Source organism: Ambystoma mexicanum, chromosome 5p (genome assembly GCF_040938575.1).
Source record: "Ambystoma mexicanum isolate Mex_15411 chromosome 5p, UKY_AmexF1_1, whole genome shotgun sequence".
Lineage (NCBI taxonomy): Eukaryota > Metazoa > Chordata > Amphibia > Caudata > Ambystomatidae > Ambystoma > Ambystoma mexicanum.
In genome coordinates, this window is record NC_090930.1 from 27,857,939 (window position 1) to 27,880,723 (window position 22,785).

A 22,785-nucleotide genomic window follows, 5' to 3' on the forward strand; every position below is an offset into this window, starting at 1 on the left:
CAGTGCTGACGCTATGCCGAAGGGTAGCACTCTGAACTGGTAGTGTTTGCCCTCTATCATGAACCTCAGGTATTTTCTGTGCGCTGGCAACATTAAAATATGAAAGTATGCATCTTTCATGCCCAATGTTGTCATGTAACCCCCTTGCGATAACGGGGGGATTACTTCCTGTAATGTCACCATAGGAAATTGTTGAGGTTTTACAAATTTGTTCGCTGGGCGCAGATCTAGTACAGGGCGCATGGTTAAATCCTTTTTGGGTACAAGGAAGTACACTGAATAAATACCTTCAGTTACCTGTGATAGAGGCACGACCTCTATAGCTCCTTTTTCTAGTAGCTGGTCCACTTCTTGAAAAAGGATGGCGAGGTGTTCTGGTGGCAGGCGTCGTCCCCTTGGGGGTCTGTACGTCAGGGAGCGGTAGAATTCTATACAGTAGCCGCGGGCTATGGTTGATAGTACCCAGCGGTCTGATGTTATTCCCTCCCATGCTGGAAGAAAGGATGTTAGCCGGCCCCCGACCGGCGATGCATTGGAGGGGACCCGAATCTTCGGGTCATTTGGTGTTGGTGGCTTGGGAACCTCTAGGGGGGGAACCCCGACCTCTTCCCTTGCCACGCCGCTGTCCTCTCTGGGTGTATTGTCCACTGGTTCCTTGATTCGAGGACCAGTTGCCTGCAGAGTACTGCTGCTGTTGTTGATGTTGTTGTTGGCGTTGGCATCGAAAAAAGCGTCCGTTTCCATAACCTCGCTTGTTGGGAGGCCTCGAAATCTGATCTATGGTCTTAATGGTGTCAAATTCCTTTTTTGCAGTCTCTAGTGCGTCATCCACCGCCTTCCCAAAGAGGTTGGCATCCTCTATTGGTTTGTTAATGAGAGATGCTTGTGTTTCGGGTTTAAACCCCGAATTACGTAGCCAGACATTACGTTTGAGGAGGATTCCTTGGACTAGGGAACGGCCAGCCGTTTCTGCAGCTCCTAGAGTATTCTTAATGATGCTCTGGTTGACTAAGGTTCCCTCATTAACTGTGGCCAGAAGGTGATGTTTTTAGGGGTTCAGGTACCTCCTCAGTGTCCTTGCGTAGTTTGCTCCATTGGACACCTGCATAACTTGCCAGTAAGGAGTTATTGTTGGCAATCCTGGTGGAAAAAGCTGCCGAGGCTGTAATCCTTTTACCAAGGGCATACAGCTTTTTACCTTCTTTATCTGGAGGTGCCTCGCTGGTTGATAGCGGGACCCCTGCCCTTTTTCTTGTATTTGTTACTACTAGGGAGTCTGGTACTGAGTGGCCCCTGATGTATAACTGGTCCGATGCAGAAGGACTAATTCATTTTTCTATCCTTGGGTTGATCCCTCTGACCAATACGGGTGTAGATAGAGAGGAATGATTAGTCTCTTTACTGAGGCAAGGCGGGGAATGGTTTGACTGACAGGGGGTTTCTCCTTGATGATCTTTTCCACAAAGTCTATGTCAGGAGAAATTTTCCCAGTCTCGATTTCGAAATGCGCTGCTGCTTTGCGTAGTAGGGCATTAAAGGTAGGTTGATCGTCTATAGGTGACGTATTCCTGATTGGTGAGTCTTTGGGGGGGGACAGGTTTAGGGCATCGGGGTCTGTAGACGCTGATGGGGACTGCCAGGGCTGTGAAGCACTTTCTTGTGGGTCTTCTTCAAAGCCAGGCTCTCGACGACTAAATGGTCTGTTGAGGGTCCCTCTGGCCTCGACGTTACAGGTGTCGCGTCCTCTACGGCGACGTGTGCTTGCTGGCGGGGCACGTCGACTGGTAGTTTGGTGATAGCGCCCTTATCTGGGGGTAGCCCAGTCGCTGGTCGCGTCTGCGGTTGCGAGGGGGGCTTTGGACCCTTACGGTCTGTGGAGGCTGCCAGTAGGACCTGCGTCACCGTTGGCGCTAATGCTTTCTTCGTCTTTGACGAGGAAGAGCCGTGGGCTGTGTGCTTATGTGAGTGCTTGTGTGCGTCTGTCGCCGGGGTGTTCATCCCCATAAGCAGGGCGTGAGCCGAGCTTGTCGGGGCCGGGGACAGACGACGAGGAGCGTGACCGCTCCCTAGAGGGGTGTACAACCTCCGATGCGGAGGTCGGGTTATCACTTTCCTCCCACTTTTGGCGGCGGGTGAGGAATCGGACCTAGACATGGCGTAGGCTGCCCACCTCATGACCCTGCGATCCTTTAAAGTCTTAGGCTTAAGAAGCTTTCAGGCTGCACAACCATCTTCTTTGTGGTCGAGGGGCAAGCAACAGTTGCACCGTTTGTGCTTGTCTTTCCAGGTGAATTTGCCCTTGCAGCGCGGGCAAAACCTAAAGGGTGTCCCCTCCATAGCTGAAGGAACGGACAGATGTGATAACAACCCTGAAGGAAAAGGTGGGGAAAGAGAAAGGCATTCTTAAAGAGAAGCAAGAAATGTCCCACGACCCCACTCTCCCTACTGTTTGAGGCCGGCGAGGCCAGGCCACGTGTTCGGCGACGCCAAAGGGTCTCCTCCGTCGAAGGCACACCCGTCGAAGATCTTGTCGGCGGAGAATAGCTTTGTGGAAGGAGGAACCTAACGTTAAATAGTCGAGTGAATATCTAAATAACGACCAAATGGTCGAGTGAATATTTGCAATGTCTCTTGAGGAGCTCTGTGTGTAAAAGCGACCAATATCTGGGCGGAAAAAAACAATCTGAGGGACCTCGACGCGTGAGGGATTGTGGGTACACTGCACGTCACTATAGGGATAGTGTTACAGACACGCCTTGTCGACGTTCCCTTTTCGACTACGAAAAACAAAATGCAATACTCTGCAGTGACCACTGGATGTCGGACTATGCACAGCATGTGATTCTAAGCAGATTAACAAACATCAGAATAGTCATTTCTACTAACGTGGTAATCGGGCTTGCTTCCACAGGTTGGTTATCCACGGGTGACAACAGTCGTGGTCACCGGAACCTTGCGCATAATGATGACTGCATCACTTAAAGGAGACAACGTTGCCATAGATCTCAAGGCACCAACCTCCTTGGGTGTGCTTGGTATCACTGTTAGGCTTTCTTCCAAGGGGCTAACACCAGTGGGTACTGGCAAAATTGTATTGCCAAAATTCTCCACGGCCGGAGAGTGGCATCAATCAATAGACCTTCGATGTGACGATGTGACACCAGGTGGTGTATTGTTCGGTATGCACCTTGTTGATATCCTTACAGACCTTGACCAAACTGGAAAGTGTCATTAAAAGCTGCTGGGAAGCAGTATTTTCCTCCGTAGAAGTTAGTCCTTCGAGGGGAGTCTGGGAGACACTTATGCTAAGGATCAGTGTTAAACTTATTGGGTGAGCCGCTAATATTCAGATCTTCTGGGATGACTTCCTCCATGGCCAGGCTCGGAGGTCGCAGCCCAGGCCTGCTAGCACTAGTGTCATTTTGAAGGCTATAACACAGTTGAGCAAAGAGTTCTTACCAAGTTAAGCAAAGAGTTCTTATCAATTAGGGGCAACAGAGAAGAATTGAGGATAGAATTGCCCGTATTGTCAGACTAGTGGGTACACAATTTGGAAAATAGCCAGTCATTTTATCCTTATTTTTGGGGCTGACAGCATGGAGGGACACAGTCGACACGTTGTTTCCGGGGCAGGGCTTCCGCTACAGTCCCCCTGTCCGAACAGCTTTTGCTGCGTAAATTAAAAGCCATAGCCCCTACTAAATGTGGGTTGAAGGATAGAGGTGCTGATTCAAAGCAGGCAGGTTTTCCAGAAAACGTACCTGCATGACACCAATCTGTCTACCTCATAACGCCGGCCACGGACTGCCAACTGCCACAACACTTTGCACACTTTGCATGTTCGTCTGGGTTTACAGTCATGCCAGGAGAGGAGGAGCCGAGCTCACCATACGCCTTATATCCCAACACACAGCAAGCAGTCCAGGCGGCGTCTCCACCAACTGCCGACTGCCACAGCACTTTGCGCACTTTGCGTGCACTTTGCGTGCACTTTGCATGTTCGTCTGGGTTTACAGTCCAGGACGGGAGAAGCCGAGGTCATCATACGCCTCATATCCCAACACACAGCAAGCAGTCCAGGCGGCGTCTCCACCAACTGCCGACTGCCACAGCACTTTGCGCACTTTGCGTGCACTTTGCGTGCACTTTGCATGTTCGTCTGGGTTTACAGTCCAGGACGGGAGAAGCCGAGCTCATCATACGCCTCATATCCCAACACACAGCAAGCAGTCCAGGCGGTGTCTCCACCAACTGCCGACTGCCACAGCACTTTGTATGTTCGTCTGGGTTTACAGTCGAGGACGGGAGAAGCCGAGCTCACCATACGCCTCATATCCCAAGGCACAGCAAGCAGTCGAGACATTGTTTCCACCAACTGCCGACTGCCACAACACTCCACTGAGATATACAAACCTGGAGACAAGCAGCTTTCAAACTCTGAGTGGTTCATCAGCTTAGATTAACCACTTTGTCCCGGGAGGATAGCTCAGAAGCAACGTGCTCTCCTTGGAAACAAGACGACATGAAGCAACACAGGTTCGATCCCCGGGTCCGCACTTAGAAACAGCACTTTATAAATACCTAACTAAGTCATATTCCTGTAACAGCACCTCAATGCCCCCGGGCTGTGTGAGTGCTTTAAAAATGGAGAAAAAAATCAGATGCATCCATGACATTACCCAGGGTCTGGATGTGGATGAGAGCGCCTGACAAAAGAGCCAGAGAAAAGGCATGCCCATATATGGCTTTTCCTACCCTGAAACCACTGGCCACTATACAGGACAAAAGGCAACCTTGGAGTAAAAACACAATGGTGCACAATAATGCATCTAAAATATATTAAAATTAAAGTGGCACTGCCACTAGCCTGTCTGGAACACACTACAATTCCACCCAACTTTAGAATGGGCGGCACAGTTCCCCTGCACTAGTGGTCAAAGTGTACAGGGGTGCTACACCGAAGGTTTCAATGGGGGACTCTCCTGCCCCCTCCGCCCCCCGCACCAGCTGCACTGACAGCCACAAGGACTGGTCAGCGTTGCCTCAAGAAAAGAGTTGCAGGGATAAGTGGGGTGGAAAAAAAACATTTCACCAGCCAGTAAAAATCAAAAAGAGTCTGAAAAGTAACATCAGTCAGCAAACATGCTGAGAGGGTCACAGAACGAGGCTGTAATGCAGCAAAAGGGAAATATATTTGGGGCACTTCCCACATAGGTGTCAGCAGCAGGAGGCCTGGCAAATGGTGGTCATTGTGCTTTATGAAGAGCAGCTGGCACATAGAATGCTGTATAATGTTTGTGAGCGTGCATAGGGCCTGTCTGCAACCATGACTGCACATTGGTATACATACGTGGAGGAAGGTGTGTTCACATATGGTGTACATAGGATAGGCTGAAGTGCTACACGGCAAACTGAAAGTGTATCTATATACTTTGCGTGCGCATTTCTATGTACATGCCTCCAACTGTGCCTGTACATAGGTGCCCAGGATATGTGGGTGTGTGCCCATTACCATGTGCATGTTTGTCTGCACGTGTGTACATTGCTACATGCATGTGTGTGTGTGTGCCTCTGCGTGCATGTGTTTGCCTACACATGTGCATTTCTATTTTCATGTGTGATGATGTGCGTGTAGGTGCATTTCTATTTCTTTTCTATGAGGGATCCTTCACATGTGCAATTCTATGTGCATGCGTAAATGTGTGTGTGTGCCCCTGCTCGTGGATGCATTTCTACAAGCATGTCTCTTTTTCTGCATGCGTGTGCTTGTGCTTGCAACTCACCTCTCTGCATCCAGAGTTCTTGCACCTGGTCCCAACCACTGTGCCTGTGGAGGTTTCCACTGCAATGAAAAATAGGCATTCATTAGAACAAAGAAGCTACTGGGGTACAGCCCCCACTGGGTGACAAGAATCGGTAACTTTACACTGAATGCAGCCCCCACTGTGTGACAAGAATCGGTAACTTTACACTGAATGCAGCCCCCACTGTGTGACAAGCATCTGAATACAGCCCCCACTGTGTGACAAGAATCAGTAACTTGACACTGAATGCAGCCACTACTGTGTGACATGAATCAGTAACTTAACACTGAATGCAGCCCCCACTGGGTGACAAGAATCAGTAACTTAACACTGAATGCAGCCACTACTGTGTGACAAGAATCAGTAACTTGACACTGAATGCAGCCACTACTGTGTGACAAGAATCAGTAACTTGACACTGAATGCAGCCACTACTGCGTGACAAGAATCAGTAACTTGACACTGAATGTAGCCACTACTGTGTGATAAGAATCAGTAACTTAACCCTGAATGCAGCCACTACTGTGTGACAAGAATCAGTAACCTAACACTGAATGCAGCCACTACTGTGTGACAAGAATCAGTAACCTAACACTGAATGCAGCCACTACTGTGTGAAAAGAATCAGTAACCTAACACTGAATGCAGCCACTACTGTGTGACAAGAATCAGTAACTTAACACTGAATGCAGCCACTACCGTGTGATACGAATCAGTAACCTGACACTGAATGCAGCCACTACTGTGTGACAAGAATCTGAATACAGCCACTACCGTGTGATACGAATCTATAACTTGACACTGAATACACACCCCACTGTGTGACAAGAATCAGTAATTTGACACTGAATACACCCACTGCTGTGTACTGTGTGACAAGAGTGTAAAGCCGACAATAACGCACAGCCTGCCCTAGGCTACAGTGCTTTCAGACTGATAGGCAGATCCTCAATGCACCATTTAACAATAGGGTGCGTAGCTTGGCACGTGTTACAGCCCCTCCCATACAAGAATAGGGTATGTTTCGACATTCAGTCCATAAGCACCCTGAAACCTGTCCAGCCCATAACCTACTTTGTAAGGTTAGTGTATAACTTGACTCTGGTAGCACCCTAGATACCCTGTGACAGAAGTGTGTACCCAGATGCTGGGTACAACCTCTAACTACCCTGTGACACTAGTGTATACCCTGACACCGAGTATGGCCTCCAACTACCCTGTGACACTAGTGTATGCCCTGACACTGAGAATGGCCTCCAACTACCCTGTGACACTAGTGTATGCCCTGACACCGAGTATGGCCTCCAACTACCCTGTGACACTAGTGTATGCCCTGACACCGAGTATGGCCTCCAACTACCCTGTGACACTAGTGTATGCCCTGACACTGAGGATGGCCTCCAACTACCCTGTGCCACTAGTGTATGCCCTGACACTGAGGATGGCCTCCAACTACCCTGTGACACTAGTGTATGCCCTGACACTGAGTATGGCCTCCAACTACCCTGTGACACTAGTGTATGCCCTGACACTGAGTATGGCCTCCAACTACCCTGTGACACTAGTGTATGCCCTGACACTGAGTATGGCCTCCAACTACCCTGTGACACTAGTGTATGCCCTGACACTGAGTATGGCCTCCAACTACCCTGTGACACTAGTGTATGTCCTGACACTGAGTATGGCCTCCAACTACCCTGTGCCACTAGTGTATGTCCTGACACTGAGTATGGCCTCCAACTACCCTGTGCCACTAGTGTATGCCCTGACACTGAGAATGGCCTCCAACTACCCTGTGACACTAGTGTATGCCCTGACACTGAGTATGGCCTCCAACTACCCTGTGACACTAGTGTATGCCCCGACACTGAGTATGGCCTCCAACTACCCTGTGACACTAGTGTATGCCCTGACACTGAGTATGGCCTCCAACTACCCTGTGACACTAGTGTATGCCCTGACACTGAGTATGGCCTCCAACTACCCTGTGACACTAGTGTATGCCCTGACACTGAGTATGGCCTCCAACTACCCTGTGACACTAGTGTATGCCCTGACACTGAGTATGGCCTCCAACTACCCTGTGCCACTAGTGTATGCCCTGACACTGAGAATGGCCTCCAACTACCCTGTGACACTAGTGTATGCCCTGACACTGAGTATGGCCTCCAACTACCCTGTGACACTAGTGTATGCCCCGACACTGAGTATGGCCTCCAACTACCCTGTGACACTAGTGTATGCCCCGACACTGAGTATGGCCTCCAACTACCCTGTGACACTAGTGTATGCCCCGACACTGAGTATGGCCTCCAACTACCCTGTGACACTAGTGTATGCCCTGACACTGAGTATGGCCTCCAACTACCCTGTGACACTAGTGTATGCCCTGACACTGAGTATGGCCTCCAACTACCCTGTGACACTAGTGTATGCCCTGACACTGAGTATGGCCTCCAACTACCCTGTGCCACTAGTGTATGCCCTGACACTGAGAATGGCCTCCAACTACCCTGTGACACTAGTGTATGCCCTGACACTGAGTATGGCCTCCAACTACCCTGTGACACTAGTGTATGCCCCGACACTGAGTATGGCCTCCAACTACCCTGTGACACTAGTGTATGCCCCGACACTGAGTATGGCCTCCAACTACCCTGTGACACTAGTGTATGCCCCGACAGTGAGTATGGCCTCCAACTACCCTGTGACACTAGTGTATGCCCTGACACTGAGTATGGCCTCCAACTACCCTGTGACACTAGTGTATGCCCTGACACTGAGAATGGCCTCCAACTACCCTGTGACACTAGTGTATGCCCTGACACTGAGTATGGCCTCCAACTACCCTGTGCCACTAGTGTATGCCCTGACACTGAGAATGGCCTCCAACTACCCTGTGACACTAGTGTATGCCCTGACACTGAGTATGGCCTCCAACTACCATGTGACACTAGTGTATGCCCCGACACTGAGTATGGCCTCCAACTACCCTGTGACCATAGTATGTGTCCTGATAAAGGGAATAGCATCTACCTAGCCGGTGACAATAGTACATACCTTGACACTGGGTACGGCCTCTATCTACCCTATGACACTAGCATGTGACCTGATAAAGGGTATAGCATCTACCTACCCTGTGACACTAGTTTATACCCTGACACTGAGTATGGCCTCTAGCTACCCTGTGATAGTAGTGTGTGCCCTGATAAAAGGTATGACATCTACCTATCCTGTGACACTAGTATTTACCTTGACACTGGGTACGGCCTCTAGCTACCCTGTGCCACTAGTATATGTCCTAACAAAAGGGTATAGCATCTACCTACCCTGTGACACTAGTGTATGCCCTGACACTGAGTATGGCCTCTAGCTACCCTGTGACACTTATATATGTCCTGATAAAGAGTATAGCATCTACCTAGCCGGTGACAATAGTACCTACCTTGACACTGGGTATGGACTCTAGCTACCCTATGACACTAGTGTGTGACCTGATAAAGGGTATAGCATCTACCTACCATGTGACACTAGTTTATACCCTGACACCAAGTATGACCTCTTGCTACCCGGTGACAATAGTGTATGCCCTGGTGTATAGCATCCAACTATCCTGTGACACTGATTTATACCCTGAAACTGAGTATGGCCTCTAGCTACCCTGTGACACTAGTGTGTGCCCTGATAAAGGTTATAGCATCTACCTATATGATATGATATGGCATTTATAACGTGCCTATACACATGTGTATATCCTGAGACACTGATATGTATACCCTGAAACTAGTATGGCCTCTAGCTACCCTGTAACACTATTGTATGCCCTCATACACAGTATTGCATCTACCTATCCTGTGACACTAGTATATATCTTGATACTGGGTACGGCCTCTGGCATCCCCGTGACACTAGTATATGTCCTGTTAAAGGGTATAGCATCTACCTATCCTGTGACACTAATATATACCCTGACACTGAGTATGACCTCTAGCTACCCGGTGACACTAGTGTATGCCCTGATAACGGGTATAGCATCTACCTATCCTGTGACACTAATATATACCCTGACACTGAGTATGACCTCTAGCTACCCGGTGACACTAGTGTATGCCCTGATAAAGGTTATAGCATCTACCTATATGATATGATATGGCATTTATAACGTGCCTATACACATGTGTATATCCTGAGACACTGATATGTATACCCTGAAACTAGTATGGCCTCTAGCTACCCTGTAACACTATTGTATGCCCTCATACACAGTATTGCATCTACCTATCCTGTGACACTAGTATATATCTTGATACTGGGTATGGCCTCTGGCGTCCCCGTGACACTAGTATATGTCCTGTTAAAGGGTATAGCATCTACCTATCCTGTGACACTAATATATACCCTGACACTGAGTATGACCTCTAGCTACCCGGTGACACTAGTGTATGCCCTGATAACGGGTATAGCATCTACCTATCCTGTGACACTAGTATATACCCTGACACGGAGTATGGCCTCTAGCTACCCGGTGACACTAGTGCATGCCCTGATAAAGGGCATAGCATCCTCCTATCCTGTAACACTAGTATATACCTTGACACTGGGTACGGCCTCTATCTACCCTGTCACACTAGTAAATGTCCTGTTAAAGGGAATAGCATCTACCTATCCTGTGACACTAGTTTATACGCTGACACTGAGTTTTGCCTCTACATACCCTGTGACACCATTATATACCCTGACACTGGGTATGGCCCCGAATTACCCTGTGACACTAGTAAATGTCCTGGTAAAGGGTATTTGTATTTGTATTTGTTTTATTTATATAGCGCAGACCAGGCCCAAGGAGAACCAGGCGCATATCTTAGAAGAACATTACAGGCATGACATACAGTTACAGTGGTTACAATAACTTGTGAACAAAATACAATTGACGTTACAATTCAAGGTAGCAAACAGAGCAGTAGTGAAGGAGCAAAGCAGAACAGGGGCAAAGTGGGCCAGTCATGATCAGAGGAACGGTTGTTAGTGAGTTGGGTACAGCATCTACCTATCCTGCGACACTAGTATATACCCTGACCCTAGGTATGTATGGGCTTCTAGCTACCCTTTGACACTAGAATATACCCTGACCCTAGATATTGGCTTCTACCTACCCTGTGACACTAGTGTATGCCCTGACACTGAGTATGGCCTCTAGCTACCCTGTGACACTTATATATGTCCTGATAAAGAGTATAGCATCTACCTAGCCGGTGACAATAGTACCTACCTTGACACTGGGTATGGACTCTAGCTACCCTATGACACTAGTGTGTGACCTGATAAAGGGTATAGCATCTACCTACCATGTGACACTAGTTTATACCCTGACACCAAGTATGACCTCTTGCTACCCGGTGACAATAGTGTATGCCCTGGTGTATAGCATCCAACTATCCTGTGACACTGATTTATACCCTGAAACTGAGTATGGCCTCTAGCTACCCTGTGACACTAGTGTGTGCCCTGATAAAGGTTATAGCATCTACCTATATGATATGATATGGCATTTATAACGTGCCTATACACATGTGTATATCCTGAGACACTGATATGTATACCCTGAAACTAGTATGGCCTCTAGCTACCCTGTAACACTATTGTATGCCCTCATACACAGTATTGCATCTACCTATCCTGTGACACTAGTATATATCTTGATACTGGGTACGGCCTCTGGCATCCCCGTGACACTAGTATATGTCCTGTTAAAGGGTATAGCATCTACCTATCCTGTGACACTAATATATACCCTGACACTGAGTATGACCTCTAGCTACCCGGTGACACTAGTGTATGCCCTGATAACGGGTATAGCATCTACCTATCCTGTGACACTAATATATACCCTGACACTGAGTATGACCTCTAGCTACCCGGTGACACTAGTGTATGCCCTGATAAAGGTTATAGCATCTACCTATATGATATGATATGGCATTTATAACGTGCCTATACACATGTGTATATCCTGAGACACTGATATGTATACCCTGAAACTAGTATGGCCTCTAGCTACCCTGTAACACTATTGTATGCCCTCATACACAGTATTGCATCTACCTATCCTGTGACACTAGTATATATCTTGATACTGGGTATGGCCTCTGGCGTCCCCGTGACACTAGTATATGTCCTGTTAAAGGGTATAGCATCTACCTATCCTGTGACACTAATATATACCCTGACACTGAGTATGACCTCTAGCTACCCGGTGACACTAGTGTATGCCCTGATAACGGGTATAGCATCTACCTATCCTGTGACACTAGTATATACCCTGACACGGAGTATGGCCTCTAGCTACCCGGTGACACTAGTGCATGCCCTGATAAAGGGCATAGCATCCTCCTATCCTGTAACACTAGTATATACCTTGACACTGGGTACGGCCTCTATCTACCCTGTCACACTAGTAAATGTCCTGTTAAAGGGAATAGCATCTACCTATCCTGTGACACTAGTTTATACGCTGACACTGAGTTTTGCCTCTACATACCCTGTGACACCATTATATACCCTGACACTGGGTATGGCCCCGAATTACCCTGTGACACTAGTAAATGTCCTGGTAAAGGGTATTTGTATTTGTATTTGTTTTATTTATATAGCGCAGACCAGGCCCAAGGAGAACCAGGCGCATATCTTAGAAGAACATTACAGGCATGACATACAGTTACAGTGGTTACAATAACTTGTGAACAAAATACAATTGACGTTACAATTCAAGGTAGCAAACAGAGCAGTAGTGAAGGAGCAAAGCAGAACAGGGGCAAAGTGGGCCAGTCATGATCAGAGGAACGGTTGTTAGTGAGTTGGGTACAGCATCTACCTATCCTGCGACACTAGTATATACCCTGACCCTAGGTATGTATGGGCTTCTAGCTACCCTTTGACACTAGAATATACCCTGACCCTAGATATTGGCTTCTAGCTACCCTGTGACTAGTATATACCCTGACCCTAGGTATGGGATTCTAGCTACCCTGTGACTAGTATATACCCTGACCCTAGATATGGGCTTCTAGCTACCCTGTGACTAGTATGTACCCTGACCCTAGGTATGGGCTTCTAGCTACCCTGTGACTAGTATATATCCTGACCCTAGGTATGGGCTTCTAGCTACCCTGTGACTAGTATATATCCTGACCCTAGGTATGGGCTTCTAGCTACCCTGTGACTAGTATATATCCTGACCCTAGGTATGGGCTTCTAGCTACCCTGTGACTAGTATATATCCTGACCCTAGATATGGGCTTCTAGCTACCCTGTGACTAGTATATACCCTGACCCTAGGTATGGGCTTCTAGCTACCCTGTGACTAGTATATATCCTGACCCTAGGTATGGGCTTCTAGCTACCCTGCGACACTAGTACATACCCTGACCCTAGGTATGGGCTTCTAGCTACCCTTTGACTAGTATATATCCTGACCCTAGGTATGGGCTTCTAGCTACCCTGTGACGCTGGTATATACCCTGACCCTAGGTATGGGCTTCTAGCTACCCTGTGACTAGTATATACCCTGACCCTAGGTATGGGCTTCTAGCTACCCTGTGACTAGTATATATCCTGACCCTAGGTATGGGCTTCTAGCTACCCTGTGACACTAGTATATACCCTGACCCTAGGTATGGGCTTCTAGCTACCCTGTGACTAGTATATACCCTGACCCTAGGTATGGGCTTCTAGCTACCCTGTGACTAGTATATACCCTGACCCTAGGTATGGGCTTCTAGCTACCCTGTGACTAGTATATATCCTGACCCTAGGTATGGGCTTCTAGCTACCCGGTGACTAGTATATACCCTGACCCTAGGTATGGGCTTCTAGCTACCCTGTGACTAGTATATATCCTGACCCTAGGTATGGGCTTCTAGCTACCCTGTGACACTAGTATATACCCTGACACTAGGTATGAGCTTCTAGCTAACCTGTGACACTAGTATATAATCCGACCCCAGGTATGGGCTTGTAGCTATCCTGTGACACTAGTTTATACCCTGACCCAAGGTATTGGCTTCTACCTACCCCGTAATACTAGTATATACCCTGACGCGAGGTCTGAGCTTTTAGCTAACCTGTGACACTAGTGTATACCCGGACCCTAGGTATAGGATTTTACCTACCCTGTGACACTAGTATATACCCTGACCCTAGGTATGTGCTTGTAGCTATCCTGTGACACTAGTATATACCCTGACCCTAGGTATGGGCTTGTAGCTATCCTGTGACACTAGTATATACCCTGACCCTAGGTATGGGCTTGTAGCTATACTGTGACACTAGTATATACCCTGACCCTAGGTATGGGCTTGTAGCTATCCTGTGACACTAGTATATACCCTGACCCTAGGTATAGGCTTGTAGCTCTCCTGTGACACTGTATATACCCTGACCCTAGGTATGGGCTTGTAGCTATCCTGTGACACTAGTATATACCCTGACCCTAGCTATGGGCTTGTAGCTATCCTGTGACACTAGTATATACCCTGTCCCTAGGTATGGGCTTCTAGCTACCCTGTGACCCTAGTGTATACCCGGACCCTAGGTATAGGATTATACCTACCCTGTGACACTAGTATATACCCTGACCCTAGGTATGGGCTTCTAGCTATTCTGTGACACTAGTATATACCTTGACCGTAGCTATGGGCTTTTACCTACCCTGTAACACTAGTATATACCCTGACCCTAGGTATGGGCTTGTAGCTATCCTGTGACACTAGTATATACCCTGAGCCTAGGTATGAGCTTCTAGCTATCCTGGGACACTAGTATATACCCTGACCCTAGGTATGGGCTTTTTCCTACCCTGTGACACTAGTAAATACCCTGACCCTAGGTACCAGATTCTAGCAACCCTGTGACACTAGTATATACCCAGACACTAGGTATGGGATTGTACCTAACCTGTGACACTAGTATATAGCCTGACACTAGGTATGAGCTTCTAGCTAACCTGTGACAATAGTATATACCTTGACCCTAGGTATGGGCTTCTAGCTACCCTTCAACACTTGTATATACTCTGACCCAGGATATGAGATTCTAGCTAACCTGTGACACTAGTATATACCCTGACCCTAGGTATGTGCTTCTAGTTAACCTGTGACACTAGTATATACCCTGACACTAGGTATGGGATTTTACCTAACCTGTGACACTAGTATATTCCCTGACACTAGGTATGAGCTTCTAGCTAACCTGTGACACTAGTATATACCCCGACCCCAGGTATGGGCTTGTAGCTATCCTGTGACACTAGTGCATACCCTGACCCAAGGTATTGGCTTCTACCTACCCCGTAACACTAGTATATACCCTGACGTGAGGTCTGAGCTTCTAGCTAACCTGTGACACTAGTGTATACCCGGACCCTAGGTATAGGATTTTACCTACCCTGTGACACTAGTATATACCCTGACCCTAGGTATGTGCTTGTAGCTATCCTGTGACACTAGTATATACCCTGACCCTAGGTATGGGCTTGTAGCTACCCTGTGACTAGTATATACCCTGACCCTAGGTAAGGGCTTATAGCTACCCTGTGACTAGTATATACCCTGACCCTAGGTATGGGCTTCTAGCTACCCTGTGACTAGTATATATCCTGACCCTAGGTATGGGCTTCTAGCTACCCTGTGACACTAGTATATACCCTGACCCTAGGTATGGGCTTCTAGGTACCCTGTGACTAGTATATACCCTGACCCTAGGTATGGGCTTCTAGCTACCCTGTGACTAGTATATATCCTGACCCTAGGTATGGGCTTCTAGCTACCCTGTGACACTAGTATATACCCTGACACTAGGTATGAGCTTCTAGCTAACCTGTGACACTAGTATATACCCCGACCCCAGGTATGGGCTTGTAGCTATCCTGTGACACTAGTGTATACCCTGACCCAAGGTATTAGATTCTACCTACCCTATAACACTAGTATATACCCTGACGCGAGGTCTGAGCTTCTAGCTAACCTGTGACACTAGTGTATACCCGGACCCTAGGTATAGGATTTTACCTACCCTGTGACACTAGTATATACCCTGACCCTAGGTATGTGCTTGTAGCGATCCTGTGACACTAGTATATACCCTGACCCTAGGTATGGGCTTGTAGCTATCCTGTGACACTAGTATATACCCTGACCCTAGGTATGGGCTTGTAGCTATCCTGTGACACTAGTATATACCCTGATCCTAGGTATAGGCTTGTAGCTATCCTGTGACACTAGTATATACCCTGACCCTAGGTATGGGCTTGTAGCTATCCTGTGACACTAGTATATACCCTGACCCTAGGTATGTGCTTGTAGCTATCCTGTGACACTAGTATATACCCCGACCCTAGGTATGGGCTTGTAGCTATCCTGTGACACTAGTATATACCCTGACCCTAGGTATGGGCTTGTAGCTATCCTGTGACACTAGTATATACCCTGACCCTAGGTATAGGCTTGTAGCTATCCTGTGACACTATTATATACCCTGACCCTAGGTATGGGCTTGTAGCTATCCTGTGACACTAGTATATACCCTGACCCTAGCTATGGGCTTGTAGCTATCCTGTGACACTAGTATATACCCTGTCCCTAGGTATGGGCTTCTAGCTATCCTGTGACCCTAGTGTATACCCGGACCCTAGGCATAGGATTATACCTACCCTGTGACACTAGTATATACCCTGACCCTAGGTATGGGCTTCTAGCTATTCTGTGACACTAGTATATACCTTGACCGTAGCTATGGGCTTTTACCTACCCTGTAACACTAGTATATACCCTGACCCTAGGTATGGGCTTGTAGCTATCCTGTGACACTAGTATATACCCTGAGCCTAGGTTTGAGCTTCTAGCTATCCTGGGACACTAGTATATACCCTGACCCTAGGTATGGGCTGTTTCCTACCCTGTGACACTAGTAAATACCCTGACCCTAGGTACCAGATTCTAGCAACCCTGTGACACTAGTATATACCCGGACACTAGGTATGGGATTTTACCTAACCTGTGACACTTCTATATACCCTGACACTAGGTATGAGCTTCTAGCTAACCTGTGACAATAGAATATACCTTGACCCTAGGTATGGGCTTCTAGCTACCCTTCAACACTTGTATATACTCTGACCCAAGATATGAGATTCTAGCTAACCTGTGACACTAGTATATACCCTGACCCTAGGTGTGTGCTTCTAGCTAACCTGTGACACTAGTATATACCCTGACACTAGGTATGGGATTCTACCTAACCTGTGACACTAGTATATACCCTGACACTAGGTATGAGCTTCTAGCTAACCTGTGACACTAGTATATACCCCGACCCCAGGTATGGGCTTGTAGCTATCCTGTGATACTAGTGTATACCCTGACCCAAGGTATTGGCTTCTACCTACCCCGTAACACTAGTATATACCCTGACGCGAGGTCTGAGCTTCTAGCTAACCTGTGACACTAGTGTATACCCGGACCCTAGGTATAGGATTTTACCTACCCTGTGACACTAGTATATACCCTGACCCTAGGTATGTGCTTGTAGCTATCCTTTGACACTAGTATATACCCTGACCCTAGGTATGGGCTTGTAGCTATCCTGTGACACTAGTATATACCCTGACCCTAGGTATGGGCTTCTACCTACCCTGTGACACTAGTAAATACCCTGACCCTAGGTACCAGATTCTAGCAACCCTGTGACACTAGTATATACCCGGACACTAGGTATGGGATTTTACCTAACCTGTGACACTAGTATATACCCTGACACTAGGTATGAGCTTCTAGCTAACCAAACAATGACAATAGTATATACCTTGACCCTAGGTATGGGCTTCTAGCTACCCTTCAACACTTGTATATACTCTGACCCAAGATATGAGATTCTAGCTAACCTGTGACACTAGTATATACCCTGACCCTGGGTATGTGCTTCTAGCTAACCTGTGACACTAGTATATACCCTAACACTAGGTATGGGATTTTACCTAACCTGTGACACTAGTATATACCCTGACACTAGGTATGGGATTTTACCTAACCTGTGACACTAGTATATACCCCGACCCCAGGTATGGGCTTGTAGCTATCCTGTGACACTAGTGTATACCCTGACCCAAGGTATTGGCTTCTACCTACCCCGTAACACTAGTATATACCCTGACGCGAGGTCTGAGCTTCTAGCTAACCTGTGACACTAGTGTATACCCGGACCCTAGGTATAGGATTTTACCTACCCTGTGACACTAGTATATACCCTGACCCTAGGTATGTGCTTGTAGCTATCCTGGGACACTAGTATATACCCTGACCCTAGGTATGGGCTTGTAGCTATCCTGTGACACTAGTATATACCCTGACCCAAGGTATGGGCTTCTAGCTACCCTGTGACACTAGAATATACCGAAAAACACACTGTGTTCCAGCTGCTGCTGCCTTTCCATGCGGTTCACTACCTAATTTGACATTTGACATTTCCACACAGTCTTCCACCCCCATGGGAACCTCATTCCTGGGATTCCCTATTGCTTTTCGGCGATCAGAAATAGAGGCCTTTAGTAAACCGCACAAACGCTCTCTTTATACAAACATAGTCCTGAGGAAAACTTTCCCAACACATGTTTGGGTTCCTGTTGAAACTAGGAAGAAAAGGGAAGGTGTTCACCCCCTTCTCTCAGAGCTTGAGACATCTATCCTTGACAATTAACTTGATTGTAGACTGTCCTATTAGACGCTTATTTTTTCTGCAATTGACAATATAATTTAGCATAATGAAGATATAATGCTTGCTGACTGCTATGCAATGAAAACTGTTGCCAAACTGGTTTGCATCTACCCACTGTGTCAGATTGTGAATCAATTGGGAATCTTCCTTTTATCCTCATTGAACAGGGGGTTAAGTCTTTCGCATGGATTCTGTACGTTCCTCTTGGAATCTTGCCTCCATGCTGGGGGTTGTACTTGGTGCACTTTCCCTGCACTTTACACAGCCATTGCACTTGTGGGAAATATGTATGTTGTTAATTTGATTGTTATTCTCTGGTGCCAAAGCCAGCTAAATGTGGCTATATAAAAACAACCCAGATTGAAATAATAAACAATCTTTGGCCTTAATTCCTCTTTTTTGTAGTTGTTTTACACATTGTCACGCCCATGGAATGAGGGTTTACGGGCAGGCCTACCTCGTTGTTTGTGACTAGTATATCCCCTGACACTTGGGACGGCCGCTAGCCACCACATGATACTAGCCTCTACTTGCCCACTGATACTGGGACATACCGTCCCACTAAATGCCTTTATATGTGCGATAAAGCCATCTCCTTTAACATAAGGGTAGCAGTGATGAGGTCACACTGGGAAGGACTATCTATTTTGTCAGGGGTCGGGCGGGGGTGTGCCCAGAGTTATTGCTGCGCTATTCCACGCTTTCTCTCCATCTCCCCATCAACCTGATACAGGGTACAGCCTCTAGCTACCCTGTGACACTAGTATATACCCTGACATTGGGTACAGCCTCTAGCTACCCTGTGACACTAGTATATACCCTGACATTGAGTACAGCCTCTAGCTATCCTGTGACACTGATACATACCCTGACACTGAGTAGGACCTCTAGCTACCCGGTGGCACTAGACTATGCCCTGATAACGGGTATAGCATCTACCTATCATGTGACACTAGTATATACCCTGACATGGAGTATGGCCTCTAACTACCCAGTGACACTAGTGTATGCCCTGATAAAGGGTATAGCATCCTCCTATCCTGTAACCTATGGTTATTGGGCATGCAGGAAGGGGTCTGGTGTGGCACCTATTCAATGCATTGGGAGTCTTCCCTCCGTTCGACCAATGAGTTCTTACCTTGATGGGCGGATCTTTTCAACTCATGAGAACGCCATGCTTCTTTAAGTCTGGAGTGACTGTCGCCACGTGCATGTGCGGCTCCTGGGGTTGTACCCCCTAGAATACCGGAGAATCTGAAGTGAAGAGTGTAGAAAATAGCTTTCCACTGACCCCGTTCTACCGCAAAGGTCAACCCTTTCTTCGTGTTCTCTATTTACATCCAGGTGCTCTCACAAACCCACCTCCATCTTTTCTTCAGGACACCCTATGGGGAATATTATGATGTGTGCTGTTAAGCCAGAATTCCTATTTGGGGGATTCTAGGGCCAGTTTATGGGGCCTTCAACCTTTCACCGCTGTCTTTTCTGGTTCCGTGTTCTCTTCTTGGTGGCCAAAGGGACTTCTCCTGAAGCCCTCTGGCATTGCGTCCCCTTTTGCCTCATATAAGGGTTATGGCATTCGGTTGCCCATAAGTGCCCTTTACCCGGGTGCATCTCAGACACCCTATTTCTATCCTTAACATGAACGCTGGCACTGAAAGAAGTCATGCAAAGTGACAGACCATTTCTCCAACATCCGGACACGCTAACCATGCCATGCCATCGATGGGTGAAGATGTTCAGAATATATGGGCACGCCATTAAACAAGACCTAACTTCAGCCAGACCTGTACTGGGTTTCATATAAGACCGTGGCCGCCTACTGGGTGAAGCGTCTATCATCGCTCTGTTGACATGTTAAGTTCAATTGTCGTGACTCTTTTCTTGATAGGTCAAGAATATTTTATATAGATTGTTGGTTAAGAAAAATGATCACTAATGTGTTTTTAATATGAGCACTGGGGTGTTTATTGTGTGTGAACACAGACTGCATGATTGTGCACAGACGTACACATATTTGTAGATTTCATAATGAATTCTATAATGTAATACCTTAACTGAGTAGACTTCAATTGGTAGTTTCATAATAAGATCGATTCAGAGTCAGGTTTAAGGCTCAAACTCTGTGTCTTCATTTAAGGGCTTAGCAAATTGTTGCATGGAGTCAGTTAAGGGCATCACTCGCCTGCATGAATCACACCCTTAGGCCCTTTGCACCCGGCTGGTCTGCTCATGGAACCCGTAACCTGTGACACTAAGGTAGACGGCCACACTACATGTCACACTACTGCTACCATGGGACTGTAGAGAAAGCAGACCATCTTTGCACAGACCCTTTAGTACCTGTCTCTGACCTCTATACACCCTCTCGATATCTCTATAGAAAAAGATTCCCTAATTATTTGCACAGATATAGCTGAACAAACTCTCCGCATTACCAAGGACTGGTTGCCATACAGATACTGAATTCTCTAAAAACATTCCCCTGTTGTGCAGCAACAACCTCCCCATCCCGTGCGCTCCGTTACCCACCACAGATCTCTTTGAAAACTCTCCCCGTTTCCTTCCACTTAACTTCCTATCAAGACTCCCCCATCACCCAGCATGTATCTCTCTATTTAGACCGCCCTACCCGTTTCCGCCCATCGCACTCCCTGCTGAGACTCTGCCATTGGCCTGCACTGCCCTCGCTTTACATACTTTTGTTACCCAGAATTGGATTCTCTTTACAGAATCTTCCACTGATCAGCACCAATGTCCCTATACAGACTCCCCCTATTTCTCTTTATTGACCTCCCTGTATAGGACATTTCCACCCCTGTGAATTGGCCCATCTTTGCAGAATTTCATTGCCATAGTTAGTCTCTCAGCAAACTCTTCCATTGCCCAGAATTGGCTTCTCTTTACAGACGCTACCATTGATCAGCACCAATGTCCCTATACAGACTCTCCCTATTTCTATTTATTGACCTCCCTTTATAGACTTGTCCACCCCTGTGAATTGGCCCATCTTTGCAGAATTTCATTGCCCATAGATAGCCTCTCAGCAGACTCTTCCATTGCCCAGAATTGGCTTCTCTATACAGACGCTACCATTGATCAGCACCAAACTCCCTATACAGACTCTCCCGGTTTTGCTACACTGAACCTTTTGTACAGACTCTTCCATTGCCAAGCAATGACCCCCCCCCTCTACAGATCTTCTCTATTTATCTGCACTGACAACTTTTGGGGATCATTCAATTGCTCTGCATTGGCCTCACTTTACAGACGTTCATTGCCCAGGATTGCCCTCTTGGTGCAGGATTTTGCATTGCCTAGCACTGAGCTCTCTATACAGACTCTTCCTGTTTCTCTGCACTGAGCTCTCCTTATAGACCTGTCAATTGCTATGCTATGGCCCCTCATTATTGACTTCCATTGCCCATAAATGGTCTCTCTCTAAAGATCTAAAGACTCTTCATTGCCCAGAATTGGTTCACTTTAAGCCTCTTCCACTGCCCAGCACTGATCACTCTACGCAGGCGCGCCCTGTTTCTCTGCACTGAGCCCTCCTAACAGACCGCCCTTACTCGGCACTGACCAGCACTCACCTGTCTTTTCAGTGGCCTGGTCTGCAGCCAGTTCCAGTTTCTGCAAAGCCTGCTCCAGGGACTTGGCCACTTTCTTCTGCAAGTTCTCTTTCGGCTCATCGGACCTGAAGTCAAAATGACAACATTCACTAAAGATGATGGCAGAGAATTCAGTCCACCATCCTCGTTTGACCACCCAGCTACTGCCATGTTCAGAGCCAACAAATCCACGCGGGGCATAGGGCACAGGCAGCCACCTGCAGTGGATGCCCAGTGTACCACCAGAGCTGTTTGTAGGCCGCGCGGGCTACAGAGGTCCAGGTGGGGCCTCAGTAAGGTTGAGAACCATAATAATGATAATGAGGTCAGTTCTTACTTTGGTCTCGTGCGACAATGCATTGGAAGAATGTGCTTTCACTAGGGCACTAATGCTAAAACAGTGCAAAGTTGCACTTGCACTGATGCACATTTTCTGCAATGAGGCCCTCGTAGTTAACTGAAAAGCAGCATATGTGACCCCTTCGGTGCAGTCCGTTGCCAATGAGAGGTGCATGTCTGGGGGTCAGTCTAAATGTGAAGCAGTGGAGGACCCAGAGGGAGGGAGTGGATGCTGTATGATGCTAGTGATTAAGAACTAATAGGAG

At 47.3% G+C, this 22,785-nt stretch overlaps 1 protein-coding gene across 1 annotated transcript in view; it reads right to left on the reverse strand.

The window, feature by feature from the left end:
* The window catches only part of LOC138480685 (cysteine and histidine-rich domain-containing protein 1-like), a 225,847-nt gene that overhangs the window by 131,496 nt on the left and 71,566 nt on the right, over nt 1–22,785 (reverse strand). Inside the window, exons 5-6 of the mRNA XM_069612362.1 lie at nt 22,163–22,266; nt 5,784–5,842 (exon numbers count right to left, since the gene is read on the reverse strand). Coding sequence (XP_069468463.1) covers nt 5,784–5,842; nt 22,163–22,266 — 163 coding nt within the window. The remainder of the gene's footprint in view (nt 1–5,783; nt 5,843–22,162; nt 22,267–22,785) is intronic.